The sequence below is a fragment of the Lissotriton helveticus genome, chromosome 7, assembly GCF_964261635.1.
Source record: "Lissotriton helveticus chromosome 7, aLisHel1.1, whole genome shotgun sequence".
NCBI classification, from domain to species: Eukaryota; Metazoa; Chordata; class Amphibia; order Caudata; family Salamandridae; genus Lissotriton; species Lissotriton helveticus.
Genome location: NC_136068.1, coordinates 1,263,277,188 through 1,263,302,509, shown reverse-complemented (window position 1 = coordinate 1,263,302,509; position 25,322 = coordinate 1,263,277,188). Strand labels below are relative to the sequence as shown.

Sequence of the window (25,322 nt, the reverse complement as noted above, 5' to 3'; positions counted from 1 at the left end):
GTAAGTATTGGTAAGTATATAATTATATTTAAAATGTTATATGTTAGGTTTTTTTTAAAGGGGTATTTTTAGGGTTCAGGGTCAGTTTTGGGTTTTTGGGTAAAGGGGTATTTTTAGGGTTCAGGGTCAGTTTTGGGTTTTTGGGTAAAGGGGTATTTTTAGGGTTCAGGGTCAGTTTTGGGTTTTTGGGTAAAAGGGTATTTTTAGGGTTCAGGGTCAGTTTTGGGTTTTTGGGTAAAGGGGTATTTTTAGGGTTCAGGGTCAGTTTTGGGTTTTTGGGTAAAGGGGTATTTTTAGGGTTCAGGGTCAGTTTTCAGTTTTTGGGTAAAGGGGTATTTTTAGGGTTTAGGGTCAGTTTTCAGTTTTTGGGTAAAGGGGTATTTTTAGGGTTCAGGGTCAGTTTTCAGTTTTTGGGTAAAGGGGTATTTTTAGGGTTTAGGGTCAGTTTTCAGTTTTTGGGTAAAGGGGTATTTTTAGGGTTCAGGGTCAGTTTTCAGTTTTTGGGTGAAGGGGTATTTTTAGGGTTCAGGGTCAGTTTTCGGGTAAAGGGGTATTTTTAGGGTTTAGGGTCAGTTTTCAGCTTTTGGGTAAAGGGGTATTTTTTGGGTTCAGGGTCAGTTTTGGGTTTTTGGGTAAAAGGGTATTTTTAGGGTTCAGGGTCAGTTTTGGGTTTTTGGGTAAAGGGGTATTTTTAGGGTTCAGGGTCAGTTTTGGGAATTTTAGATAAAGGGGTACAAGAAAAAAATAAAATAAAAATAAATATAAATTAAATTAATTAAATAAAATAAAATTTAATTAAATTAAATTAAATACAATTACATTAAATAAAAATAATTTTAAATAATATACAATTAAAAAAATTATATATACTTACCAATACTTACGTTGTAATGGTATGCGTTGTAAAGGTACCTGCGTTGTAAAAAAATGCGTTGTAAATACATGCGTTGTAATAGTATTTGCGTTGTAAAAGTCCCGTTGTAACGGTATGCGTTGTAAAAGTATGCGTTTTAACGTCATACATCCCCGACACATACTTCTCACCGGTCAATGGATCCCTGAACATTGATATCATCTTCTACACCACATGCAGAGCTCAATGGAGAAAAGCGTTCCTCACCTTACTCACCGTCTCCACCTCCAGGAAATCCGCTCATGGCCTAACTCTCTCCATCACACCATCACAACTCTTCCCAGGTAGATCCACCATTACTATATACAACAACGGGATTGTCCTAATTCAATCCACAGACAGGAACTTGGAACTACTAGACAACCTGTTCCCCACTTTCAAAGAGCACCTCTCTAATCCTCGGACCTCCACTTATATGTCCTCCAGTACTATCACCCCTGAATTCACAGCCCCCACCCACAACCCTTCTAACCTAGCTCCGCACCAGAACGAAGCGCACCTCACCTCTACCCCCAGCACCCTAGTCAACCACCAACCTGCTGTAACCACCCCTCACTCCTCAATCACAGACACAAATCTCTCCCCTTCATACATCAGCCGCCCCACTACCACCAACTCTTGGACCCCCATTCATACCTCTCCCATTCCTCTCTCCCCTGACTTCACAGCTCCCACTCACAACCCCTCTAGCATAGTTCAGCACCAGAACGACACGCATAACGACAAATCCCACCCTCTATCCCCTCCCATCCTCAGTCCCCACTACCACCCTCTAACCAACCATGCAGAACACACCACATCCATTAATTTAACTCCCCCTCTCCACAACAGGACCCTCCCCAATCTCATTTCCCCCCCACTCTCAGCCCCTACTACCCTGCCTGCTCCCCCACCACCACTAACATACACTCAACCCCCACTCGGCTCTCTCCGCCTGCCACTTATGCCCTCATCCACACCACCAACCTCCTCCCTACCTCATCCACACCCATCCCTCCCAACCCCTCTCTCCTATCTAACACCAACCCGTACACCGCCACCACGGAGCCTTGCACGAACACCAACCCACCCCCCCACCCGCACGCTAATTCTCAGGTCAGTCACTCACCCATAATTTCCATCCCAAACACCAACATTTATCCCACGCTGGACAAGATTATTTCCACCCTCCTCCAGCTCAAAGAAGACATTCACACCATCAAAGAAGACACTCACACCATCAAAGAACTACTCCTCACACACCCCAGACGAGCCTCACACACCACCACCCCCCCTCCCAAGCTGCGCCCCACCCTTCCGGATGACTCTCCCACTCTGCACCCCTCACTCTGGACCGCGATCCCTGTCCACAATCGCAACAACCGCCCCCATCACCCATGCAACCCTCTTTCGGACCTCGACACACTCACCCTCCTCCGCTCCTATGACCCAGCTCTCCTAAACAACACAACCTCCACACCCCTCTCCATTCCCACGATACACTCAAATCCCCGTAGACCCCCCACACTAAACAACAGAATCTCCGTCCCTAATAACCTTAGAAAAGTCCCCCTCACCCTAGAACCCTCTACCTCCCCTGACACACCCCGTCTCAAGTGCACTCTCCTCAACTGCAGATCGGCCTCTAGACACTCCTCCGCCATCGCTGATCTCATCCTAACATTGGACCTTGACCTAATCATCTTGACTGAAACCTGGCTAACCGAATCTTCTACACCTATAATGGACATTTTGGTGCCCCCCAGCTACCACATCATTAGACTTGACAGGTCTGGCAAGATAGGTGGTGGAATCGCATGCATATACAGGAACAATCTTTCCGTTCTGAAAGTCACCGCACCTTCCCTACCCTCCCCAACTTCCTATGAATACATCTGCCTCGATATTATCAGTGAGGGTAAACCGATATGCTCTCTTCACGGCATCTACCACCCACCCAGGGAAACCTCACCTTCGCCCAACAAATCATGGATTTGATCTCTACCAATTCCAGACGACAGGTCACTCAAATTTACCTTGGCGACTTCAACCTCCACTGGAACGATCACAATGATGGAGTGGTAAACAGTTTTAAAAACGTCCTCAATGCCCTTGACCTCACACAATTATGCAACAGCCCGACCCACGAGAAAGGCTCTATCCTCGACCTTATTATCTCCAAAGAGGACACTATCCAACTTGAGTCTATTCAACCCTGTGACTGGTCAGATCATCATATTGTTACATTCTTCATCAAGGAGAAAGTCAAATTCAACACGGTTCAATTCTCCAAGCCTAAAGTCTGGAAAAGAGACCTGAAAAAACTCAACCCAAACTCCCTACCCCCAAACAGTCACGACCTCCTACTCCCCCCGACTGACGTTACGGACATCCAATCCTTGACTGACCACTATCTCAACGCCATGACATCAATAATTGATGAGGCTGCACCCATGCAGCTAAAAAGAGTCTCCGCCAAAATCTCCAATCCATGGTATGACGGGAGTCTTAATGAGGATAGACGAACCATGCGATTGGCAGAGTGCACCTGGAGATCAGCCCCCTCTACACTGCACCTAAAAACTGTGAAGGAAAAGAGAAACGCCTACTTCAGGAAAATAAAGCGCTCAAAATCAGCCTTCTTCAGCCTCCAGCTCGACCAAGCAAAAAACCGCCCGAGAAAACTTTTCGAGCTAATCAGAACACAATCTAAGGAACAACCCCAACTACCCATCACTGTGCGTAAAGCACCGTCCTGTGAAGACTTCGCTGCTTTCTTTACCCAAAAAACTGACAACATAAAGAGTGATCTCCTCATTGACGCAAGCCTTTACCCCAAACCCCACTGCATAGCACCCACTGAACCAAAAAACAATGCCACATGGTCATCCTTTGACACCTACACTGAAGAGGAAATTGGCAAACTGCTCAGCACCTTGAAACCATCCAATCACCTCACGGACCCCCACCTTGCTAACGCTGTCAAAGACTTCATCCCGTTACTCCTTCCACTCTGGACTAAAATTATCAACAGCTCACTCCAACAAGGAACCATCCCTGACTCCCTCAAAGTCGGACAAGTCACACCTTTACTAAAGAAACCTACAGCCGACCCATCCGATCTAAACAATTACCGTCCCATTACCAATACTCCCACTCTCGCCAAACTCCTGGAAAAATGTGCACAACTACAACTGACCAAACACATTGATCAGTTCGATCTCCTCAACTCTCATCAATCAGGCTTCCGAGCAGGACACAGTACAGAAACCGCTATGACTCACATAATTGACGACGCCCTTCAAATCCTTGACCAAAATGATACCTGCCTCCTCATCCTTCTTGATCTCTCCTCAGCATTCGACACCGTTAAACATGAGAATTTACGCGAACTATTAAACACAAGAATGGGTCTATCTGGGAATGTCCTCAAGTGGTTCCCTTCCTTTCTACACAACAGGTCGCAGAAATTCAAGTGCAACAACCTTATGTCCTCGCCAATACCTGTATCGTTAGGCGTCCCCCAAGGATCCTCCTTATCCCCAACCTTGTTCAACCTAGTTATAGAACCTCTCACCACCTTGTTACAAACATCCAATGTACTCTTTCACATGTACACAGATGACACCCAACTATATCTCAAATTGCAATCCCCCAAAGACATTGTACTCCTGAACTCAACAATCAGAAGCACCCAATCCTGGCTTGCCGATAATCATCTCAAACTCAATGCTTCGAAAACAGAGTTCCTTCTGATCTCACCTCCCGCGAAGATCTCTACCACTCAAACTTGGCTTAAACACCTAACTGCACTCAATGTCCAACCAACCATCGTGAATTCAGCAAAATCTTTGGGCATAACACTCGACACCAATCTCAACATGCAGCAACACATCAACAAGGCAACTAAGGGTGCGAACTACCAAATTAATACACTGAGGAAACTCAAACCCTTCCTCCCTGCCAAAGACTTCCAAACTGCAGTACAAGCACTAGTCATCCCTCGAATAGAATACGGCAGCATCGCCCTCTGCGGTCTCCCTCTAACTACTACGGCACCCCTAAGAGCTTCTCTAAACGCGGCAGCGAGACTCATCACTGGGTCAAAAAAACACTTGCATATCTCCCCTGACTTGAAATCCCTGAACTGGCTGCCTTTTGAAGCCAGAATACATCTGAAAATCGCCTGCATTACACACAAGGCTGTACACCTGAGCTCACCCGGTTACCTCACCCAGAAGCTGACAATCTCTGGCGGCCCTAGAAACACCAGAGGCACAAACAATCTTCTGCTAAAACCTCGAAGATTCCGGAAGGAAAAAACTTATAAACGCTCCTTCTCAGGAATGGCACCCAGGATCTGGAACTCACTCCCTCCTGAAACTAGACTCATCCCCTCCATCACACTGTTTGGGAAAGAAGTAAAAGCTATCCTCATGGCTAAACACACTTGATCTATTAACGTGGATTTTTAAAGTCTCTTCACCGATCTGTATTATCTACGATCCCTCGATTATTCGTATTACTTGCATTATTGGATTGTTAAATTGTTGAATTGCTTACACCTATTTTTACGATCTGCATTATTGATGTACCTGTTTTACTATGCCCCCCCATGTACATACCCCACCCCACCTATACCTACAACTATGCTGTACCTAATGGCCTGTTATTCACTCTACTGGTGTTATTCTATGCCTTGTAAAGCGCTCTGATATCTGCAAAGATCTTGTTCGCGCTATATAAAACTTTCAAAATAAAATAAATAAACAGTAGGAAAACTATGTCAGGACAGTATCTCATCTATGAAATACGCGAGCATGCTTGCTTTGACACTCCTCTACAAGGAAGTCTTCCTAAAGCTGTCTATCATCCAGGCAACCATGTCCCTGTCGTCTCCACAGACCTGTCCCAAATTTCACCTCCCTCCATGATGATATGCCAGAACCACATAAGAAGCTTGTTGAACATCAAAAGCTTACAATCACTGCCCTGTGGGGTGATCCACAGACTGGTGTGAACTCTTCGGGTAATAAAATGAATTAAATATGACTGGGCACCAAAATAATTCTTCCATGAAGGGGACAATAAGCATCAAAGAAAAAGGGGTATAGGGCTGAGGCCTCTATTGAAACTCGGGTCATAGCTTCCATTGAGGCCTGTCAGGAGGGTCCCATGTCGCACAATGTACCTAGTGGAGTTTTATGAGTGATAGTGCCTTATGACATCGAATAACTAATAGCATAAAGGGAACACCATGGTTATCATCTGACTATACAATGAGACTGACTTAGAGGATTTAACGACTGACTCATTGCCTTGGTGCTGGTCTAAAGCCGGCCTGTCCTTTATCAAAGAGTTTGTAACCACAGAAGAATGGGTTTAGTTGCTCCATCAGAGCTATTTGAAGAAGCTGATCAATGATTTGAGAGTTAGTGATAGGCCTGAATTTTGATATATCTGTTGGATTTGCTTGAGGTTTTTTAAGGAGTGGTGCTTCTCAGCTGCTCATTTGAGCCCGCGTAGGACTTGACCTATCAGTAATAAGATGCTGATTGCTTCACATGTTACAATGGAGAAGGAAGGGAATTTAACAAAGTTTTACTAGGGAATGGACATACCTCATCCGTTTGACCTAATGTTTTGCTCTTAAACGATAGTCTGGAAAATAGATGGAGAGGGGTTAAACTATGTGCAGGTATCAGAGGACTACAGGAACCTGAACTAGAGATATTGCCAACTCCTCTTGTGAATGAGCCCCTTTACCGAGAGGGCTCTTAACAGCAGGGGTGATTTCCTGGAGAATAATATGGAACTAGTGAATTTCACAATGACTGTGGTTAAAAAACAGGACAAGTTATCCATCCTCTCTCTGATTATGTGCGTATTTACATATGTACAGAGAGAAGAAATTAACAGTATTAAATGGGAATAATAGCAAATCTCAACATCTAACTAATAATAGGGGGCGAAGATAGTAACTAGTGAGTGAGGGTGAGCATTATTTTATTCAACAGAAAGTCCTTAATGAACTTTACAGTGATGCAGAGAGAGGCTTCCAAGTCTGAAAGTGGTGGTGGAATAATAGGTTTTGCCATTTCTTTTTGAAGTTGTTAAAGGGGAGATTCTTAAAGGGTGAACACAAAATATTTTCAAGAGAGAAAGAGAGACTGCCGTCCTGTATTTGTTGAGGTATTTTGATGGAGATTGTATTGTATTGTAAATTGCATTTGTATAGCGCTTACTACCCCTGACGAGGCATCAAAGCGCTTTTTGGCGAGTAGCACGCTACTCCGGGACCCATAGAGGATTAGTGTTGAATTAGTATAGAGAAATATGCAAGTAAATTTTAAGTGGTCAGTTATTTGGATTCGGAAGGATAGCAGAAGGATAGTGTTTGTGGTGAACTGTTGCTCCTCTGTGAGGGAGGAGGAGCAGGGCCAGACTGGTCATTCCGGGCACCGGGCAATCCCCTCGGTAGGCTGGATGGGGTGGGGGCCAGTTTCGTGACAGGGGGCGGTTATGTTGTTGGGGCCGATTTGGATCGACCATGAGTCACGGTCGGTCCAAATCGGCCCCAACAACAGAACACAGACAGTGCTTACAACAGCAGTACATTAAGCACATCACAATCATGCCGCCTGGCTGCTGTGTGAGAGGCCTATTGTGAGTTGCAGTGCCGCGCCGATTTCACATAAATTATTTAATTTTGATCATGCAGCAGCCAGGCCACCGCGGAGGCGCCCGGCCTAGAGGCCCTACTCATTAATGTATTACACTTACACACTACGTCACCACCTGACCTCGCCTCCTGTCTCCTGACCATGATGAACATGTTTTGTTGTTGAAGACGCCCGCAGCGCGCATATGTCACCGCCTCCGCGGTGCCGCTGTTTTTTTTAGGATGGGGTCTGCAGTGATGCTCATGCGCATTGGGAAGTGAACGTGACTGAGGCGAGGTCGAGGCAGGAATTCAGAGCAGGACAGCCAGGAAAGAGATCTGCACCCCGTAATTTAATCTCCCCTGTCTGCCGCCCGCAGCGCAGGTGAGTGAAGTATTTGTTTGTTTGCAGTGGTCAGGGGCCAGATCTGATTTATGGGTGGTGGGCAGCACAGCACTACTGTGCTAAAAAGACATTTTTAGCAGGTGGGTGTGAAAGACGGAACTAGGAAAAACACAGCAATCAGCGGAAATTGAAATGTAATCATCAGGATGGATTTTTCTACATGCTTATCGACATCCTCTCTCTGTTTAAAGTGTAAGCATGTATTCCTCTTCTTTTACTCTACGTGTAAGAGGATGCAAACACCCATTGTGTCCCTATCAGACTTCAAGGCGCGCTCATCTGTTTCTCCCCATGGATGAATGGAATAATTCATTGTAGATGTATAAAGCACACAGAGACGGGCATCCTCGAGCTAGGGAGCATAGGACAGAAGGAGAAGGTCCAACCCATTTAGCAGCTAAAATACATGTTCTGAGGACTTTGTGAAAAGAAGTGTGGTTTGTCAGAGTTCTCAATAATAAAGGAAGCATGTTCAGTGACAGCGTGCACCTTTACTTTCCTGAATATAAAAGTGCCGGTGTGCAAACGCCTATTTCCCTCTGTAATAAGTGACAGTTTGCTGTCTCAGTTCCCCCCCTATAAATAGAACAAGCATTTGCAATGCAATAGGTCTCGCATTAGGAAAGTTTGAGCTATTGGTATTGTAAATGACAATTTTTTTATTTATGTGTTGGTTTTGAAAATAGCCAAATTAATAGCTTTGACATTTATAATGCCAATAGTTTTAACTTTGCAAATGTGACACCTATAGCATTTGTAATGCAATATGTGTTGCATTTACATGACTTTGATGTATTGTTATTACAAATAACAATGCCTTTTCATTTTTTTAATCATTAATACTTAAATAAAAGTTATTTTAATTTATAATGGCAATAGCTTTTGTAAATAACTTTTTTGAAGATTAAGTTCATTGTATTTTATTGTGACGAAAATCCAAGAACAGAAGTAAAATAACATTCTTTTGTGACATTTGTAATAAACCTTGAAACATTGAGAGAACATATTTGAACCAGTTGTTGTTGGGCAGGAGAGGGGTGTTGGGCAGGAGAGGGGTGACTGGGCAGGAGAGGGGTGACTGGGCAGGAGAGGGGTGACTGGGCAGGAGAGGGGTGACTGGGCAGGAGAGGGGTGACTGGGCAGGAGAGGGGTGTTGGGCAGGAGAGGGGTGTTAGGCAGGAGAGGGGTGTTGGGCAGGAGAGGGGTGTTGGGCAGGAGAGGGGTGGTTGTGCAGGAGAGCGGTGAATGGGCAGGAGAGCGGTGAATGGGCAGGAGAGCGGTGAATGGGCAGGAGAGCGGTGAATGGGCAGGAGAGCGGTTAATGGACATGAGCACTGAAATGGGCAGGAGAGGGGTGAATGGGGATGAGAGGGGTGAATGGGGGAGAGGGGTGACTGGGCAGGGGAGGGGTATTGGGCAGGAGAGGGGTGTTGGGCAGGAGAGGGGTGACTGGGCAGGAGAGGGGTGACTGGGCAGGAGAGGGGTGACTGGGCAGGAGAGGGGTGACTGGGCAGGAGAGGGGTGTTGGGCAGGAGAGGGGTGTTGGGCAGGAGAGGGGTGTTGGGCAGGAGAGAGGTGTTGGGCAGGAGAGGGGTGGTTGGGCAGGAGAGCGGTGAATGGGCAGGAGAGCGGTGAATGGGCAGTGGAACGGTGAATGGGCAGGAGAGCGATGAATGGGCAGGAGAGCGGTTAATGGACATGAGCACTGAAATGGGCAGGAGAGGGGTGAATGGGGATGAGAGGGGTGAATGGGGGAGAGGGGTGACTTGGCAGGACGGTGGTGAATGGGGGAGAGGGGTGACTTGGCAGGACGGTGGTGAATGGAGGGTGGTGAATGGGCAGGAAAGGGGTGAATGGCGGGTGAGTGGATAAGGGGTGGGAAGGCGGTGAATAAGGAGTAACAAAAAGTAACAAGTGAACACTGTTCAATAAAGTCAAGATATAAAATGCATGATAAATCAATCAGACTTTAAGAAATATTTGTAAATACAGAAAGGTAAAACAGGATGAATATTGAAACTTGAAAAAAACAATCCAGCTAACTACACATACTAAAACTGCATCAGTGTTCTGGTCCACAATGCATACTTAAGTATGGGGCAGAGCACTCTATGTGGCAACATCAACGGCCGCCGCCACTCAAAAAAACATTATGTAAGCCCAGCGTTTTATTTAAGTAAATCAAATTCAGTTAAATAAATAAACCAATCAAAGGACAGGAATCTCATTGAGCATCCTTTAACGATATATACAAGCCTTCAATCTGACACAGTTGAAATGCAGCTCCATCCTGCGGAAGTGCCTTCACTTGCTTGTTCTTCGTATAAAAGCCAATTTAAATGAAAGCGGTTTAGGAAAAATCATATTTCTGACTAGATTTCAGTCATAGCATAACATACCTGCCTACTGTTATTTCATTAGGAGAATGCTACATCTTCTCTAAACAAATCTGTATTAGAAAGGGAAGAGGAGGCCAAGCAGTATCCAAGATCGGCTCCGCAATGCCTCAGAAGTCCTACAGAACCAGGGCAGCGCCAAACACTTAGGGGCAGATTTGCAAGCCCCTTGCACCACCTTTGCGTCACTTTTCCCATGTTAAAAGTGATGCAAAAGTGGTGCAAGGGGGTTGTAAATCTGCCCCTTAATCTGAGCCAGGCTCACTTAATAGAAGGATGCGGTATGTGCGTGCCCCAGGGCTGGTCATTCTCTGAGGCATAAGCGAGGGACAGTGGACGAGGCTGTAGGATGTGAAACATCACTCTAGAGACCATGCCGGAGATAGAGGGAAGCCAAAACTAGCAACACTAGTATTGCTGCAGTGTCAGGCATAATCCAGGAAGTCTGAGGTGCTTCCTTCCTTCGGGCCTTTTTAACTCGTGAGACGGGCTGGTACAAGAAAGGAAACATACACAAAACACAGCAGTAGCAACTGGAAAAACTTGTACTCAAAAACTAAGGCAAACTTTTCCTTTTAGAGAGGCCGGAGCACACCCATTAGTGAAGCATGCATATACAGCAGGCGCGCAATACCCATAGGGCTCAAAGGATTCAGCCCCTCCCCTCTCTCGTGTGTGTCAGCCCGCGCTTTTATTTAGAAAAGATGGTAAAAAACGGCAGCTGCTCAAGACTGCCGAACCGACGGGGAGCCCGAAAATGTCTCCGATATGGGGTGAAGGGCTACAAAGAAAAAACATGAACACAAACAGAAGAGCAGGGGTGCACCCAAGAGTTCCAAGGCCTGAAAGGATAGAAAAAAGTCGGCATAGATACTAAAAAATGAATGTGTCCTTTTAACGTACCTGGTGCTCGTGTAAAGCGTTCCAATGGCATTAGGTCGATGGCGAAATGGGGGAGAAGATGGAAAAAGTCCCCGCCGGGCCGCCGCGCTGCCTGCGACGACCCGGAAGCGGTTGGGCAGCCGGCGAATCCCATCGCAGACCCAACCGGAAGTCCCGCCCCATCGCGGAGAGAGCCACGAAGTCTCCGGATTCAGTCCCGGTCCCGAGATGGGGGACCGGGTGAAGAGCGGCCGGGAAGCGCTACCGCCGCCCGCCCGAGAGGCAGAACCGCCGCCGAGCACCGCCAGAACAGGTAAGTGTGTTGAGGGAGAGGAGGGGTGAGTGGGGGTGGGGTGTACGCGTGTGTGTCTGTTTGAGTGTGTCTGTGCGTGCGTGTGTCTGTCTGTGTGCGCGTGTGTTTGTTTAAGGGAGGGTGCGTGTGTGTATGCAGTGTGTGTATGTGCGCATGCGTGAGTGAGTGTTTGCGCAAGGGAATGAGGCAGGAGAGGGGCACGGCGCCGTGCGCGCTCACGAGGTCAAAACTGAGCAGCTCTGCGCTCGTGCACCCTCTCCTGTCCACATTCCCGAAAACGGGCGACATAAGGTCTTCGCTGCGCGAGACCTAAAAAACGTGCACTCTCCTTTCTCACTTGACGGGTTGCGTGAGAGGTTGAAATCCTGGGTTTCTCTCTTTAGTATAAGAAAGCTCGCACTGTCTCGTTTTTCCCTGTAGCACATGACAGGTTGCAAACTCAAGTTTTCCTTATAAAACTTCATAGCCTGCACTTTGCTACTGTTGTCTTAGTATAGTCGCAAGCTTTCATTGCTCTGCTGTTGTGCCATAGATGATCCAGATGTTATGCACACATTTGCCCTATGTCAAGACTTGGTGGGGTTCCGAGGAGCATTTTTAAAACATGTCAAGAACACTCTAGAGTCGGTGGATAATACCATCCTATTGTTAGATTTGTTTGGGGTTAGAGGAGTCAATCATGGCAATGGAACATAAAGTTATGGTGTTCACAGGTGTGGTGATTGTAAGACTGGGCATAGTTAAACACAGTTTGGATATGGATAGACCCCTTAACAGTAATAGGCAATAGTGATACGGTTAATGAACAACTTCAAAGTGGAAGCTGATATATTGAATGGATCAGATAATAGGCATAACTTGACTAGTATATGGCAACCTTTAAAGACTTGGTGGACAATGCTCCATATTAAGGGGTCTCTCCCTCTCCCTTTCTCTCTCTCTGAGAGGGATAGAGAGAGAGACTCTCTCTCTCTCTCTCTCTCTCTCTCTCTCTCTCGCTATATCCCTCTCTCTCGCTCCCTCACAAGCTCTCTATTTATCCCTCTCTCCCTCTCAATCTTTCTCTCTATGCCTATCCCTCTCTCGCTCTCTCACTCTATCCCCATATCGCTCTCGCTCTCTATCCCTTGCTCTCTAGCCTTTTCTCTCTCTCCCTCTCTTGCTCTATCCCTCCCTCTCTCTTTTCTATTCCTGTATTTCTCTCCCTCTCTCTCACTCCCTCTCTCTCTCTCCCACCCCTCCCTCTCTCTCCTTCCCTCCCTCCCTCTCTCTCGTCCCTTTCTCTATCGCTCCCTCTCTCTAGTCTTTCCATCCCTCTCCCCGTCTTTCTCTCTATCCTCTCCTTCCTCTATCTCTCATTCTCTTCCTCTTTTTCTCCCTCTTCTTCTCCCTTTCTCTTCTTGTCTTCCTTTCGCCCCATTCCTTCCCCCCTCTCTCTCCTCCCTACGTCAAAAGATAGCCAGACCTATTGCCGCAGTCAGTGCTTGTTCACGCTCCTCCCAGCGTTTCTATACAATATTTTTTGTCAATGAATGTATTATGCAGACATCTTCATTTGTTTCTCATGAGTGTTCAGACCTCTTGGCGAATCCGCCTGAGGGTTGGGGTAGTGGGGGCAGGGAGCCTCATCACTATTCAGAACACGTGTACCCAGAACAACTGATCTTGCACAAACTGCCTAAATTCAGAGGACTAATTGTAATCATTATTAAGAGTTACACTGCATGGCTGTGATGTTTCCATAGTTTCTGGCCACTGTGCCCTAGGTGCTAGTTATCAGATGCTTATGTGTGACATTTCCACAGTTTCTGCCCTCAGTGCCTAGGTTCTTATGAGTGACATTTCCCCAGTTTCTGGCCTCGGTGGCCTGTGTGACTTCACATCTTAATGTGTGACAACGTGAGTGACAATTTATTGAAAATACAAAAAAGAATATCAGAATGTAGTTTTTATGCTGTAAAGTTATGACGTTAAAACAGTCTTAAAAAAAAAAAGCCTTAAACGCAAATCACTTTTTGTTGAAAAGACAAGAGTGGCCCGAAGGGTGTTGTGATCATCACTGGACAGCCCCTTAGAGTCCTGGGCAGCATTGTAAGCAATTTAATTTACTATGCTTTAAAAGTTAATACAATCTAATATGTAATGAAAAAATGTGTTGAAAAATGCTTTGTTTTGGTGTTTCTGTCTCCCAAATTTTCTTGGGGGGGAGAAGTTCAACCACCCAAACTCCCGATATTAATAGTTGCTCACTGCGCTTGCTCGCTACACACCATGTGGGGGCTGGTCTCACTTTTACTTTGTTCTCCCTGATTCACTACTTGTGTCTATTTTTTATGCTCTCTGAAAGAATGTCTATGGGTACATAAGACTGGGTGGGTAACCTGATGTTCTTCAAGGTCATCATCTACTGTTTACTGTGCTTTGAAAGTTGATACAATTTGAAAATGTAATGAGTAATGTGCTGTAAAATTCACCATTCTGATCTGTTGTTTTCCAAAATTTTCTTGGGGGGGGAGAACCCCCACAAACCTCCCTAGTAGTGGTCGGGCTCGCTCGCTGCGCTCGCTTGCTACGTGCTGGGCTGGGGCTGGGCTGGCAAAATTTGCCCGGGCTGCTTTTAGTTCTCTGTCCGGCCCTGAGGAGGAGTGGATACAAGAGGTAAAAACATTCTGCTGTCTGGCTGTGTTGGGTAAATCACTCTGCAGCTGGATCGGTATCCATAGGAAAGGTAGTTCTCAAGCGCTGTTGCTGAGCGGAGTAGTACTGACCTCTTTACCTTGCTAATGGCGGCTGATCCTCCGCGGCTTCTTGCTGGGTGCTTTGCAGGCGCGGAAGGCGGCCGTGTCTTTCAGCTGCTGGCCTTTGTACTGAGCGGGGCTGGCGCAGGCGGCATCCGGGCGCGCGCGGCTGGACTCCAACCACCTGCAATAGACAGAGAGGGGTGAGGCAGGTCTTGTGGGCCTCCTAGGCCGCTGACAGCAGAGTGGAGAACCCTGTCCACAATCCTCTGATAATGCGAAGTACAACTGACAAGGCTGATGTGCATGGTGAAGCACTGACTCGGCGTCTCTCTTGGGGTGCACTGCAACTGAGAGTACATACTCAGTCTCTGCCTTTTACGGTGATATATCGGGCGGGATCAGTGGCTCTTGCCTGTGCCATGGTGGACTGGTGTGCCACAAAGTGTCAGCCTCTCTAGTGTGGTGTTAAGACTCGGCACAAGTTGATTTTGAAGACATTGTGCCTCTTACCTGCGCAGTGATGTCAGCTGACAGGTGCAGTGCCAAGGGTTGTTGGCCAGGGTCAGGTTTTCCAGGGTGCCATACGGGAAGTTTTTCGGCAGGTTGCTCAGCCTGTTGTTCTCTATGTGGGCAGATTTCAAGGTCGTGACCCCCGTGAAGGCTTTATCGGAAATCTGAAATAGAAGTGAATCCTTTGTCATTTGAGTCAGCGAGTCCATATTTATCCGTTTCACACACATATCTGTTTTTGGTCTTTGGGGAGGGAATTTGAAAGGTCTTGCTTTGATGCTTCATCTCAAAAACTCCAAGGGGCCAATTTACCAGTGTTACCGAGACCTGGGGTCCTGGTAACTATGGGGGTGATGTTACCAGTGATTCCAAGTGTAGCCCCGAGGTTCCCCAGATAAATTAAGAATTACTGAAGACATTTTAATTCGGGGTCTGATTCTCTCAGTAATTCTTCCTTTTTTCTGTTCCAAGTGAACCATTCCAGATCTGCGGTGTTCCCACACATCTGATAATTCTGATAGGACCCGGGAAATAAGTGACTCCTTGTAATCACGTTAAGAGGAATCTCACACAGGCCCTGGGATGATCATGAGTGCTTTGAAATTTACCAGATTTTAAATAATGAAAATATTACATAGACTAATAGTTATAACTAGTGCTGACTTCTGCATTGTTGTTGATCAGAAAAGTTATTTTGGATAATGTATCCCTAAGAGAACAATATTGTGTATTTTGAAATGTACTAGAGACTTTGAGAAGACCTATGCTCAGGTAAAAGACTACTCTGAGTCTCTAAATTTGCTGGGGTGCTTTCCCAGTGATTGAAATATACTGGAAAAGCTCACTTTGCTTTAAAGCAGTGTTTCCCAGCTATAAAAAATGCCTTAAAATTCTGTATTTATCTTGTCACATTTGCTACACTTCAAAGACAGACTTTAGAAGTTAGGCTATGTCCTCTGACGAATTGCTCCTTCTATTTTTGACATGGGGGTTAGTATTTACAAACTCACTTTTCAGCCAGAGAAAAAAAGTAAAGTGAATTATGTGACAATCTTGCTTGTGTACTGGGTGTGTGAAGGGGAAGGCTGTAGGATCTAATTTTTTGAAACACAGAACAACATGTAAATAATTGTAAATGAATTGTACACGTTCAGCACTTAGGAAAACAAAAATGAAGCGCATTTTCTAGTAATTGTGAAGTGCAATGTTAAGAGATTTTAATAGGATCAAAATAAATGAACTCTACTTGGTGATGTACAAGTTATGAATATTCACCGAAACTCGATTTCCAAACATTATCATTTGTGTGCAATATAGTTTTAACAGTAAAATTGTATGTCTGTGCAAATTTAGTGGCCATTTCAATGGAAAATATGCTGTTCTTAAATGACAATGCGTTACCACACAATGCTTTAGTTACATCTAAAATTGTCCACCTCTTGTTCATTAAAGATAGGTATGTTGCTAAAGTTTGAAGTTCTAAAAATTGGGTCATGGTTCTAAAACTTTTAGGAAACACTTAGATCCAGTTCTGGCTCGGCTTCCCAGTTAATTTGTTGGCTCGCCCTTCTCTACCTTTGTTCCCTCCGCTCCCCTTCATTTGCCTTGTCACTGATCGCTCCCTCTCCAGCCTTCCTCTAGTTTGTTGTTCTTTTTTTGGTTGCAATTTTTATATAGAGCAAACTCGACCCGAAGGTATTGGGGCATTTTACATGAGCACATTCAAGTATACATTCATTTTTTATGGGCACATGGACATTAAGTGATTTGCCCAGCATCGCAGGATGTTGAGACGACGCCAAGATTCAAACCTTGTTCCCCAGTTCCAAAGTCGGCAGCTCTGGCTGTTACCCCCCCATCATCTCCCCATTCCTTTGCTATTTTCCCCTCTCCGTCACTTGCACTACTACTTTCTCTAAGCTCCTTCTTCCCCCATCTGTTCTTTTTCTTATTTCTCTTCTCTCCTTGCACCCAGAATAGCTCTGTTATCCCTCCCTAGCCTCTCCTAGCTACCCTCTTTTCCCAGCTCTTCCCCTCTCATCCCGGCCTCTCCTCTGCTACATCACCAGAGCTTCCTTTATACTGGATATGTTCCTATGAATACAGGCGATGTAATACAGACGTCTTCTTCAGGTGGTTAATTTTAGCAGTAGCTCTCTGAAGAGGTCTCTCTTTTCTACCGGCCCTCCCCCTGCTCAGTGTCCAAAGGAAACGTTTTCTGGCTACAGCTGAGGGCTCGCTCTCAGGCGGTTTTCTGTTCAGTGTTTGTATGTCTGCATTTCCCGCTCAAGCAGATCTCAGTCCTGGCTGCAGTCTGAAGCAGCGGTTATTTTTAGCTACTCGTGCTGGGGTTCAGCCACTCGCACACTAGTGTTTCCCTTTCAATATCAGAGAGAGCACCACGGGGGGAAATCCTTCCTCTCAGCTTCTCTTGCCACTGCCCCAACCCCTACCCCTCCCTCCCTCTTTTACTTTGGGCTTCAAACTTCCTTGTGTTTACATTCCTTTACTTTGTGTACTTTCTATTTTTCTGACATTTTCATTCACTCCTATTCTTTTTTTACTGCTTAGGTCTGTTGCACCTCTCAACTCTTATGCATGGGAAGACACTCCTCTTCTGATGGGTTCTGGAGCATTGGTATATAGGCCTAACTGCAAGGGCCTCTTATTTGGATTTACCATGTCTTCATCTGGCAAATCTGATATGCCCCTGACTCCATGTGGGGACTCCAGACAGCGTGCCAGGGGTTTTAGTTTCCTTATCCCATAATTTTCTTATGGCCCAAAAGTTAACTGTAAGAATATTTGATAACTACATACATGCCAACATTTTAGAAGAGGAAAGTGGAAGATTTTAAAATGATAATCGGAGAATGCATTTCCTTCGTTGACTTCTATTGAAGCAGAGGTAATTTCAGACAGAAAGCAGCCAAAAGAAATCCGTTTTAGCCTAAAAAACGGAAGTCTCCCATCTAAATGGAATGTGTGTAACTACAAAGGTATATTTATTCAGCTTTCTTACAAGTACCCCAGTGGGATGTGTTGGTGTGAGGGGGGTTGATTCCTCACCCTCCACACCCATAGTGTTATAGATTCTGGATGACCCATAAACTCTGAAGTTAATAGGAATTGCTAAAGAAATCAATAATATAATTCTGGGTCTGATTCCAAGTAATACCTCATTCTTGCCTGCAGTTTTCCCTGAAAATTTCAACAGCTGGAATATCTGGGGTAAAGATGACAGATCTGAGGTAACATTGTAGACTTCTTGATTCCTGAGGAGCTGGTAGCAGGGTTACTAGCCCCGATCGTACAGCAGTATGTGTAGGGCAGTAGGGTCTGCTTCCTATGGTCACCTCCACTTTTTGCTATGATTTTCTGGTTTTTCGACTTTAATGTGGCTGTGGGTCTGCTATTCAGACCCACAGCCCAGCTGTTCTCTCTCTAAATTGATACCATGTACTTTAAGTACATACCTAATTGGGAATTGGGTCACCTTTGTGAGCCCCTGTATAGTGTACCATAGGTACCCAGGGCATATGTGCATCCAAGGCCTACCAGGAACTGCAGCATGTATTATGCCACCCCTGGCTGGCCATCCAAACTGACACCACAGGCTGATCACTCAGCTTGGGTAAGGTGGTGTAATCACCCCTTACTTCTAAGTAAGGCCTAGCTACGCCACTGATACAGACACACACACCTCCACACTCTCTGCTTCACCTCTCTCTCCTTCCTCAGTTTGATAGGTTTCTTTGGCGTACCTAGAAGTAATGTTTTACATCCAAAAATATTCATCAACAACACTATAGCCAAGCAGGATGGCACACTACACAGGAGGGTTTATAAAAACGCAACCGGTGGGGGCATTAGTGAATGCTTTGTATTTTTCCCCCGAACTGATGGTTTGGTTTTGGGACTCCCGGTGTGTGTGAGTTTAACAATGAATTTGGAAATGGCTGGCGTAAGATGCGTGCAAGTGACATTTAAATGTTGTTTTGGCATATCACATACCACTGTAGTGTTTTAAACCCTCCCCCCCCTACACTTGGTGTTCGAAGTGTTCAAAACCTGGCGTATGCATATATTGTTTTATCTTACATCGAGAAACATATTTTATTTATAGTTTCTCTTCCTTAAGTGCTGATTTATGTGACCAGCGTTTCCTTTCTGTCTCGGTATGCATGGAAGAATAGTTTTATTGCGACTGTACACTGCCGCGAGTTTGCTTCCCTAGCAGTGCTGTGATGCCTGTAGTCGGTTTCCACAGCCCTGTGTTCCATGTTCTAGTGCCTTATGTAAGAATCCTCGTCACTGGTGAGGGAGAGAGATCACGGAGTCCGTGCTGACAGTTTTAGCACTCTCCAGTGACCCTCGCCACAGTGCTGCAGATTGTTAGTGCAGCTGGGCTTTCTCTGCAGAGGTCTTGCAGGGGTCACTGTGTCAGAGGAGGGATAGTGTCAAACCCTGGCACGTCTCCAGATGAGTAAAGGGCTGCCTCCCCGGGCCTCAGGGACCCCCACCCCTTCGCAGGTGCGGTGGAGAACACGTGGACGCTTTTGGGGTAACGTGATTATAGTAATAGCATATTTTTATATAGCGCTTATTTTTTGCCATTTATAGGCTCTGCAAAAAACAGTTGTGTCTGTTACATGGTGCAAAAGTACTTGGTGGGCGTGGTCCTCATTTTTAAGGGGTGCTCATAATTCACCCTAAAAAAGAAGGTCCTTTCCTCAGATATCCACTACTATCTGGCGCACCTTAGACGAGTTTGCGTCATTAGAAGGATATTGTAAACATGGTCTATACACTTGCATTTATCTTTACTCTGCATAAACTTAGCTGTACCCCTTCCCCTTTTCCCTTTCATTACATTCATTGCGTTACAAGGCCGGGTGCTACACCTTGCTTCGTTCCTTGCCATACTTAGACATGTTCTCAGATTTTCTCTTGTCTTACTTCAATTAGCTCTATTAGAAGGAATTAATAAAGGCACGCAGCCCTATCCCTTATTGCCTTACGGGAATACTTAATATATTTTTCTGTGCCATACATGTTTTCCGCATTATGCTGTCTTTTAGTAAGATGATGTACTATTATGCATATTTTATTCTAAGTACTGTAATACCTGAATTACTTTGTACTATGATATGCATCCTGTATGGCGCAAGGCCCATGAATTTTTATACTGTACTTTGGTTATTCAAATGCCAATAAAATGTATTGATTACAAAAAAATGACTTAATGACTTTAGAATGGTAAATGGCTGAGTTATCCCATTTAGATTTAATTTCGTAACCTACAGGTTATGTTGATTATCAGCAGCGAGTGCATAAGTCACTGCTTATCCTTTCTGTCCTAAATGACTCCTCATTTGCTGCTGAGGATAGATAATGCACCTGAATAATGTGTCAGACCATCAGAAATTTGAATATTTAAAGAGTTTCTCATCAGAAGTTTAACAACAGGTATTAGCTAAACAGTTGCAAAACCGTGTTGTAAAAATGTATCCTTTGATCATTTTTTTAAAACATGCAGGAGAGAGAACTCTCTCTTGTCTTAGGTCCCTAGTGAGTGTGGGATTTGCTATCTGCGCATAGCCATTTTGTAAAGTATAGAAGTTATAATACCATATTTTTCAGGACTTCTTTTATCGCCCAACCGGATCCCGCTGCATAGTTGGGGAAATGGGTCAATCACCAGAAAGGCCTGAAATCTGGAACACTCTGAGCCTCATGCAAGAATAGTAAGAGTATTCCTTTCATGAAGAGCTTCCATTTCTTTTAATTTCTGGAAGAGGCTGTCCTTCAGCTCTGGCACAGACTTTCCTTAGTCTCTGGAAGAATGTCTTCTGCTCTGGGTCACAGGAAAATCATTGCCTCATGACAGCCTCTGTAGGAGTATCCCTGTTGTATTTCAGAAGCCAGTTCCTCACAGATTCAGGAAGAGGTCCTTTTCCTCACCTCTTAACGTGGTTCCAGCTTCTCAGGCTTTGGAAGATGTTTGTTTTCTCAAGCTCTGGTAGAGGTTCCTTGCATCTTGGGCTTTGGAAAGGGTTCTTCTACATTGAGGATCTGAAGGTTTATTTTCCTCTCTGGGAGTGGTTCCTCTGTTCTTGCGCTCTGCCTGAGGGTCCTATCTTAGGTTTGCCTGAGAGAGGTGCCTTTCTTCTTGTCCCAGGGAAGAGGAACCTGTATTTCATATTCTAGAATAGGTTCCTCTCCCTTTGATCACAGGAAGCAAATACCTTGATATCCTGTGCTGGAAGAGGATCTTGTAAAAAAGGTTTATTTTCTTTTCACACTCTGTGGCAGGTTCTTCCTCCTTTGGTCATTAGTAGGTGCTCCTTTCTAGGAGAGGTTTCATTCCCAGTATGTTAGAGAAGAGGTTTCGCTCCTTTCAGGTTTAGATGTTCTGTGCCTCCTGGGCTCTGTTAGAGGGTTTCTTCCTCCTACGCTCTGGGAAAGATCCTCTCTCCGCAAAGCCTCAAGAAGAGCCGTCTCTATGGTTGGACTCTAGATGGGGTTTATAGTCTTTTAGTCTTTGAAATATGTTTGCCTACTCTTGGGCCATACAAGACATTCCTTCTCTTCTGCTCTTCTCTGATGCCCTGGAAGATGTCCCCTCCTAGTCTGTTCTGCCATGGGTTCCTCTTGCCTCACGGCGTGGTGTTTGGGCTACTCTTGTTCTAGTGTGTTTTTCTTTACTCTGAAAATGCTCCATTCCCTGTATCCCAGCAGGGTCATAGGCATGTTGACTCATTGTGTTGTCATCATACATTGAAATGCCCCAGCTCCTGCAGTCTTGGTTTTGCTACCGGGCGCGCTTTCATCATACCCTGGACACAAGGCATGTTTGTTTTCGGCGCTTATGCGATCACATTCATGGTGCACCGTGCTGTGGGACCACAAACATCACGTAGTACGGCAGTATTGTATAATACCAAAATGGTGAGTGGTTCTTCTTCTCCCCTTGGCAAATCGAGTGAGCTGGGGCAGTGGTGAAGGTGCAGGGGGGGGGCTGAGGGCATGCTGGGGAAAAGCCAGAGCGGAAAAATAGGGGACATAAACATTTCCTAGCTTATGTCTCCAAAATTCAGGGCAGGGCCACTGGAAATATGCGATTCTGCGTCTGCAACTTTTTTCGCATAGTTCTACAAAAGCAAATTTGTTTCTAGGTCAAACAGATTAAAGGATCTAAGGTTACTAAAAATGTGGCCATATCTGTTTGTGTCCGATGAAAGACCCTCGCAAAGGATAACTGATCATCTTCCAGTTGCTTATTCATGTATTTGGTTGTTAAACTGGTGCTAATGAGGTGAAATTTTTGCCCAGACAACATTTCCAAATTAGAAAATAATGAAGTAATACTCTCAAACAATGTGCCGCATTATTAGCCAACCCGCCGCATAATTTGGTGCTCCCCTGCCGCATAATTCCAGTGGCCCAGGCTCTAGGGGCGCTTCCCTTCATGCCCAGGGACCTGTGTCTTCTGGCTTCCGCTGGCCCTGTCCTGCTGGCAGCACGCGGTGCCTGCCGGGCTGTCTCTGAATGTTGGTATGTGGCCGTGATCTGAAGGTTCTTCCGTGCACTGCACTCCGGTGGAACAGGAGCCTCTTTGTAGGCTGTGTGGAGAGCCCATCAATAAACACACCTCCCTTTATGGGTTGTAAGAGAGGAGGGTGGGAGAGAGAGGGGGTAGTGCAGAGAGGGACAGGAGGTGGCGTCAGCAGGAGGCGCGAGGGCAGAGGGGAAGAGGGCCTGGAAAAGGTCGCTAGATAGACATACAGCTGTTTACCTGTGCTCTCCGAATGTGCCTGTGGTCTTGCTCTGCTTGTGGTGAGTGTCTGTGTACCAGGGCTCCTGGTCTCTGCTTCCTTCCTGAGCTCATGTTTGCTTTGCTGCACAGCCCAGCCTTTTACCCATTGCATGACACAATGTTTTTGTTGACAGTGGTCGGAGTAGTGGAAGGGACCGTGGTCTTGGTTGGAAAGAGCTCTGGTGCGCGTCTCAAGGCCTCCCTCAAGGCTAGGAAGGGGTATCGTGAGTAGGCGGGGCGTCGGGAGTAGGCGGGGCAAGCGAGACAGCCGTGCTCTAGGTTGCAAAGCAGCACCCCATGGTAAACAACTCATTGGGGTGAGTGGAACTTTTCCTAGCACAGGCAGGTCGTGCCTCTCTTCAGCATTCCACCCAGGGATGTAGCTACCATTGGTCCTAAGGGGCCCGTTGAATCCTGACAATTGTTGAATTTGATTTCACCTACAGCAGTCAAAGGGACCATTTTTCTTGCCTGCGCGAGGAACCATGGCGTCCTTGCCACGCTACTGATTCCACCCCCCTCCCACCCAGCAGCATAAGCAAAACATTTCTCTCCCTTGTCTCTCTTCCCATGATTGGCTATGTCTTGATATGTGACTCTGCTCATCACTTCTCTCCGTTAGCTTGTTTGCCTTTCCAACTTTACTCACCCCTCCATTTAATATCAGGTAGTGCAAATTGTACTTATTTCCTCAGCTGAAGCAGTTCCGGCCAGGGACATCTTAAGGATTTTGGGGGCCCTGGGCCAAACATATTTTGGGGGCCCCTTTTCAGAACAGCTTTGAATTTATGATCCAATTTGAGCCCCTGTTTCCCACGCAGTTTTCACTTCCTCAGCTGCGTTAGCGATCCAGTTTGCATCAAAGGCATTAGCCTATATATTCCCGATGTAAACTGATGTGCGCAGCTGCAGCTGTAGTATTAAGTGTTTCCTGTCCTGCTATTAGGTTTTTAATACTTTTTAAATTGTATATGTGTGGCTGAAATACTCTGCTTTTTAACAATTTCTCCTACCTACGCGCACTTGCACTTTACTTGATTTTGTTTGCCTACACCTCCTTAGCTGCTCTGATTTGCATCTTGCTTTTCCTCCATTCCTGGTCCACCACAGCTGATACGTCTAGTGTGCGGAGGGCTGGGGCTACTATCAGGCTCCTCACTTCCGCCCAATCAGTTTCTGCTTCCTCAGCTCCGTTAGCAGTCCAGTTTATATATATTCCCGATGCAAACAGACGTGCGCCGCTGGCGCACCAAAGGCACGCTAAAGGCAAGGTAGTCTGCGCCCGGAGGCGTCCAGTGCCGATCATGCTGCCCAGTTCCCCTCCTGTGAGTTTCTTCCACTATATTACAATAGAGAAAAACTGCTTAGCCTTAGGCGGCTACTATTATATCCGGGTACAGCGGCTGATCCAAGCTTGGAGGTAGACTTTCGATGCAATAAGTGCAACTGATCTCTCCTCCTGCCCTGGAAACTCGCACCCAAGATCCTCCCACACAACAATAAGCGCAAAAACAATAAGAAAACCATGGACTTAAAGGCCACCCTTTTAAATTGCCGCTATGCAAAAGCATGAACCATACATTTATGAACTACTTTTAGACGAACAGCCTGATCTTTTATTTCTCACTGAGACCTGGCTGTCCAAAGCCTCCAACCCTACTATCACCTTGTCCATCCCTATGGGTTATAAAATCCTTAGGAGGGACCGACCGAGTGGGAAGGGGGGCGGTGTCGAGATCATTTACAATCAAAAACTAGACTGCTCTCCCATCCCGATGGAAAACATTGAGGACGCAGAGTCCTTAGGCTACAGCTGTACCTTATCCCCCATCATAGAATAGCTGTTTTTCTGATTTACAGACCTCCCTGTGCAACTGAAAATGTTATTACTACGCTTAATACAGCCACCTCCTCCCTTGCCTTGAAATACAACAACTACCTTATTCTGGGAGATTTCAATATACATATGGACAATGGAAAAAATCCTCAAACAATTTCCTTGTTGGAGATGATGCAGGCCGGCAACATGTTTCCATCTATTTCTTCAGCCATCCATGAGAAGGCCATACCCTAGAACAAATCTTTCACAACTTTGGCATATCAGTAAGCCTACCTCTTCCAATTTCTTGGTCTGACCACCTCCTATTAAAATTCGTCATTCCCAACTCTGCCAAAGTCCCTCGGGCTAATGCAGGGCAGAGGGTTCCTAATTACAGGATGTTCCATGAAATATCCATCCCAATGTTAGCAGATGCCCTCGGTCGTTCCTCACCGGAGCTGTCTGGCTGTCCCGACTCGGACACCCTCTCAATAGATTCATGGCTCCGAACCTACATTGATGCAACGGTACCGGTTGTTTCCCGCTTCTCAAAGAGCTCGGCCCTACCAGCTCCATGGTTTAACGATTCCCCCAGATCTAGCAAAAGCAATTGTAGAAAAATTGAATGGAAATGGTGTAAATCCTATCTACCTGAGGTTAGGAAGGTGTATAAAGACACCTTAAAAGCTCATTACATTCTCTTGAAGGCAGGCAGGAAAAACATATTTCAAACCAAGATAGAAATGCCCAAAATAAGAGTAAGGAAATATTTAGCATAGGTAAATCCTTTACCGCCCCGAAAGCCAGCACAAAGGAAGGGCCATGCACGGAAGAATGGTCTAAGCAAATAGCTCAATTCTTTCACAAAAATATCTCTGTGATC

At 45.7% G+C, this 25,322-nt stretch overlaps 2 protein-coding genes across 3 annotated transcripts in view; one reads left to right on the top strand and one right to left on the bottom strand.

Moving 5' to 3' along the window:
* Positions 1-25,322, top strand: part of ACSF2 (acyl-CoA synthetase family member 2) — a 795,127-nt gene that overhangs the window by 558,793 nt on the left and 211,012 nt on the right. The gene's annotated exons all lie outside the window — the stretch shown is intronic.
* Positions 1-25,322, bottom strand: part of CHAD (chondroadherin) — a 62,160-nt gene that overhangs the window by 14,740 nt on the left and 22,098 nt on the right. Inside the window, exons 2-3 of one of the 2 annotated variants that reach the window (XR_013598814.1) lie at positions 14,802-14,965; positions 14,327-14,472 (exon numbers count right to left, since the gene is read on the bottom strand). Coding sequence is in view for 1 of the 2 variants with exons in the window: in XM_078654458.1 (XP_078510584.1) it covers positions 14,331-14,472; positions 14,802-14,965 (306 nt within the window). In the remaining variant the exon portion in view is untranslated. Of the gene's footprint in view, positions 1-14,323; positions 14,473-14,801; positions 14,966-25,322 lie in introns of those variants that run through there. The other variant, XM_078654458.1, reaches the window with a different exon arrangement.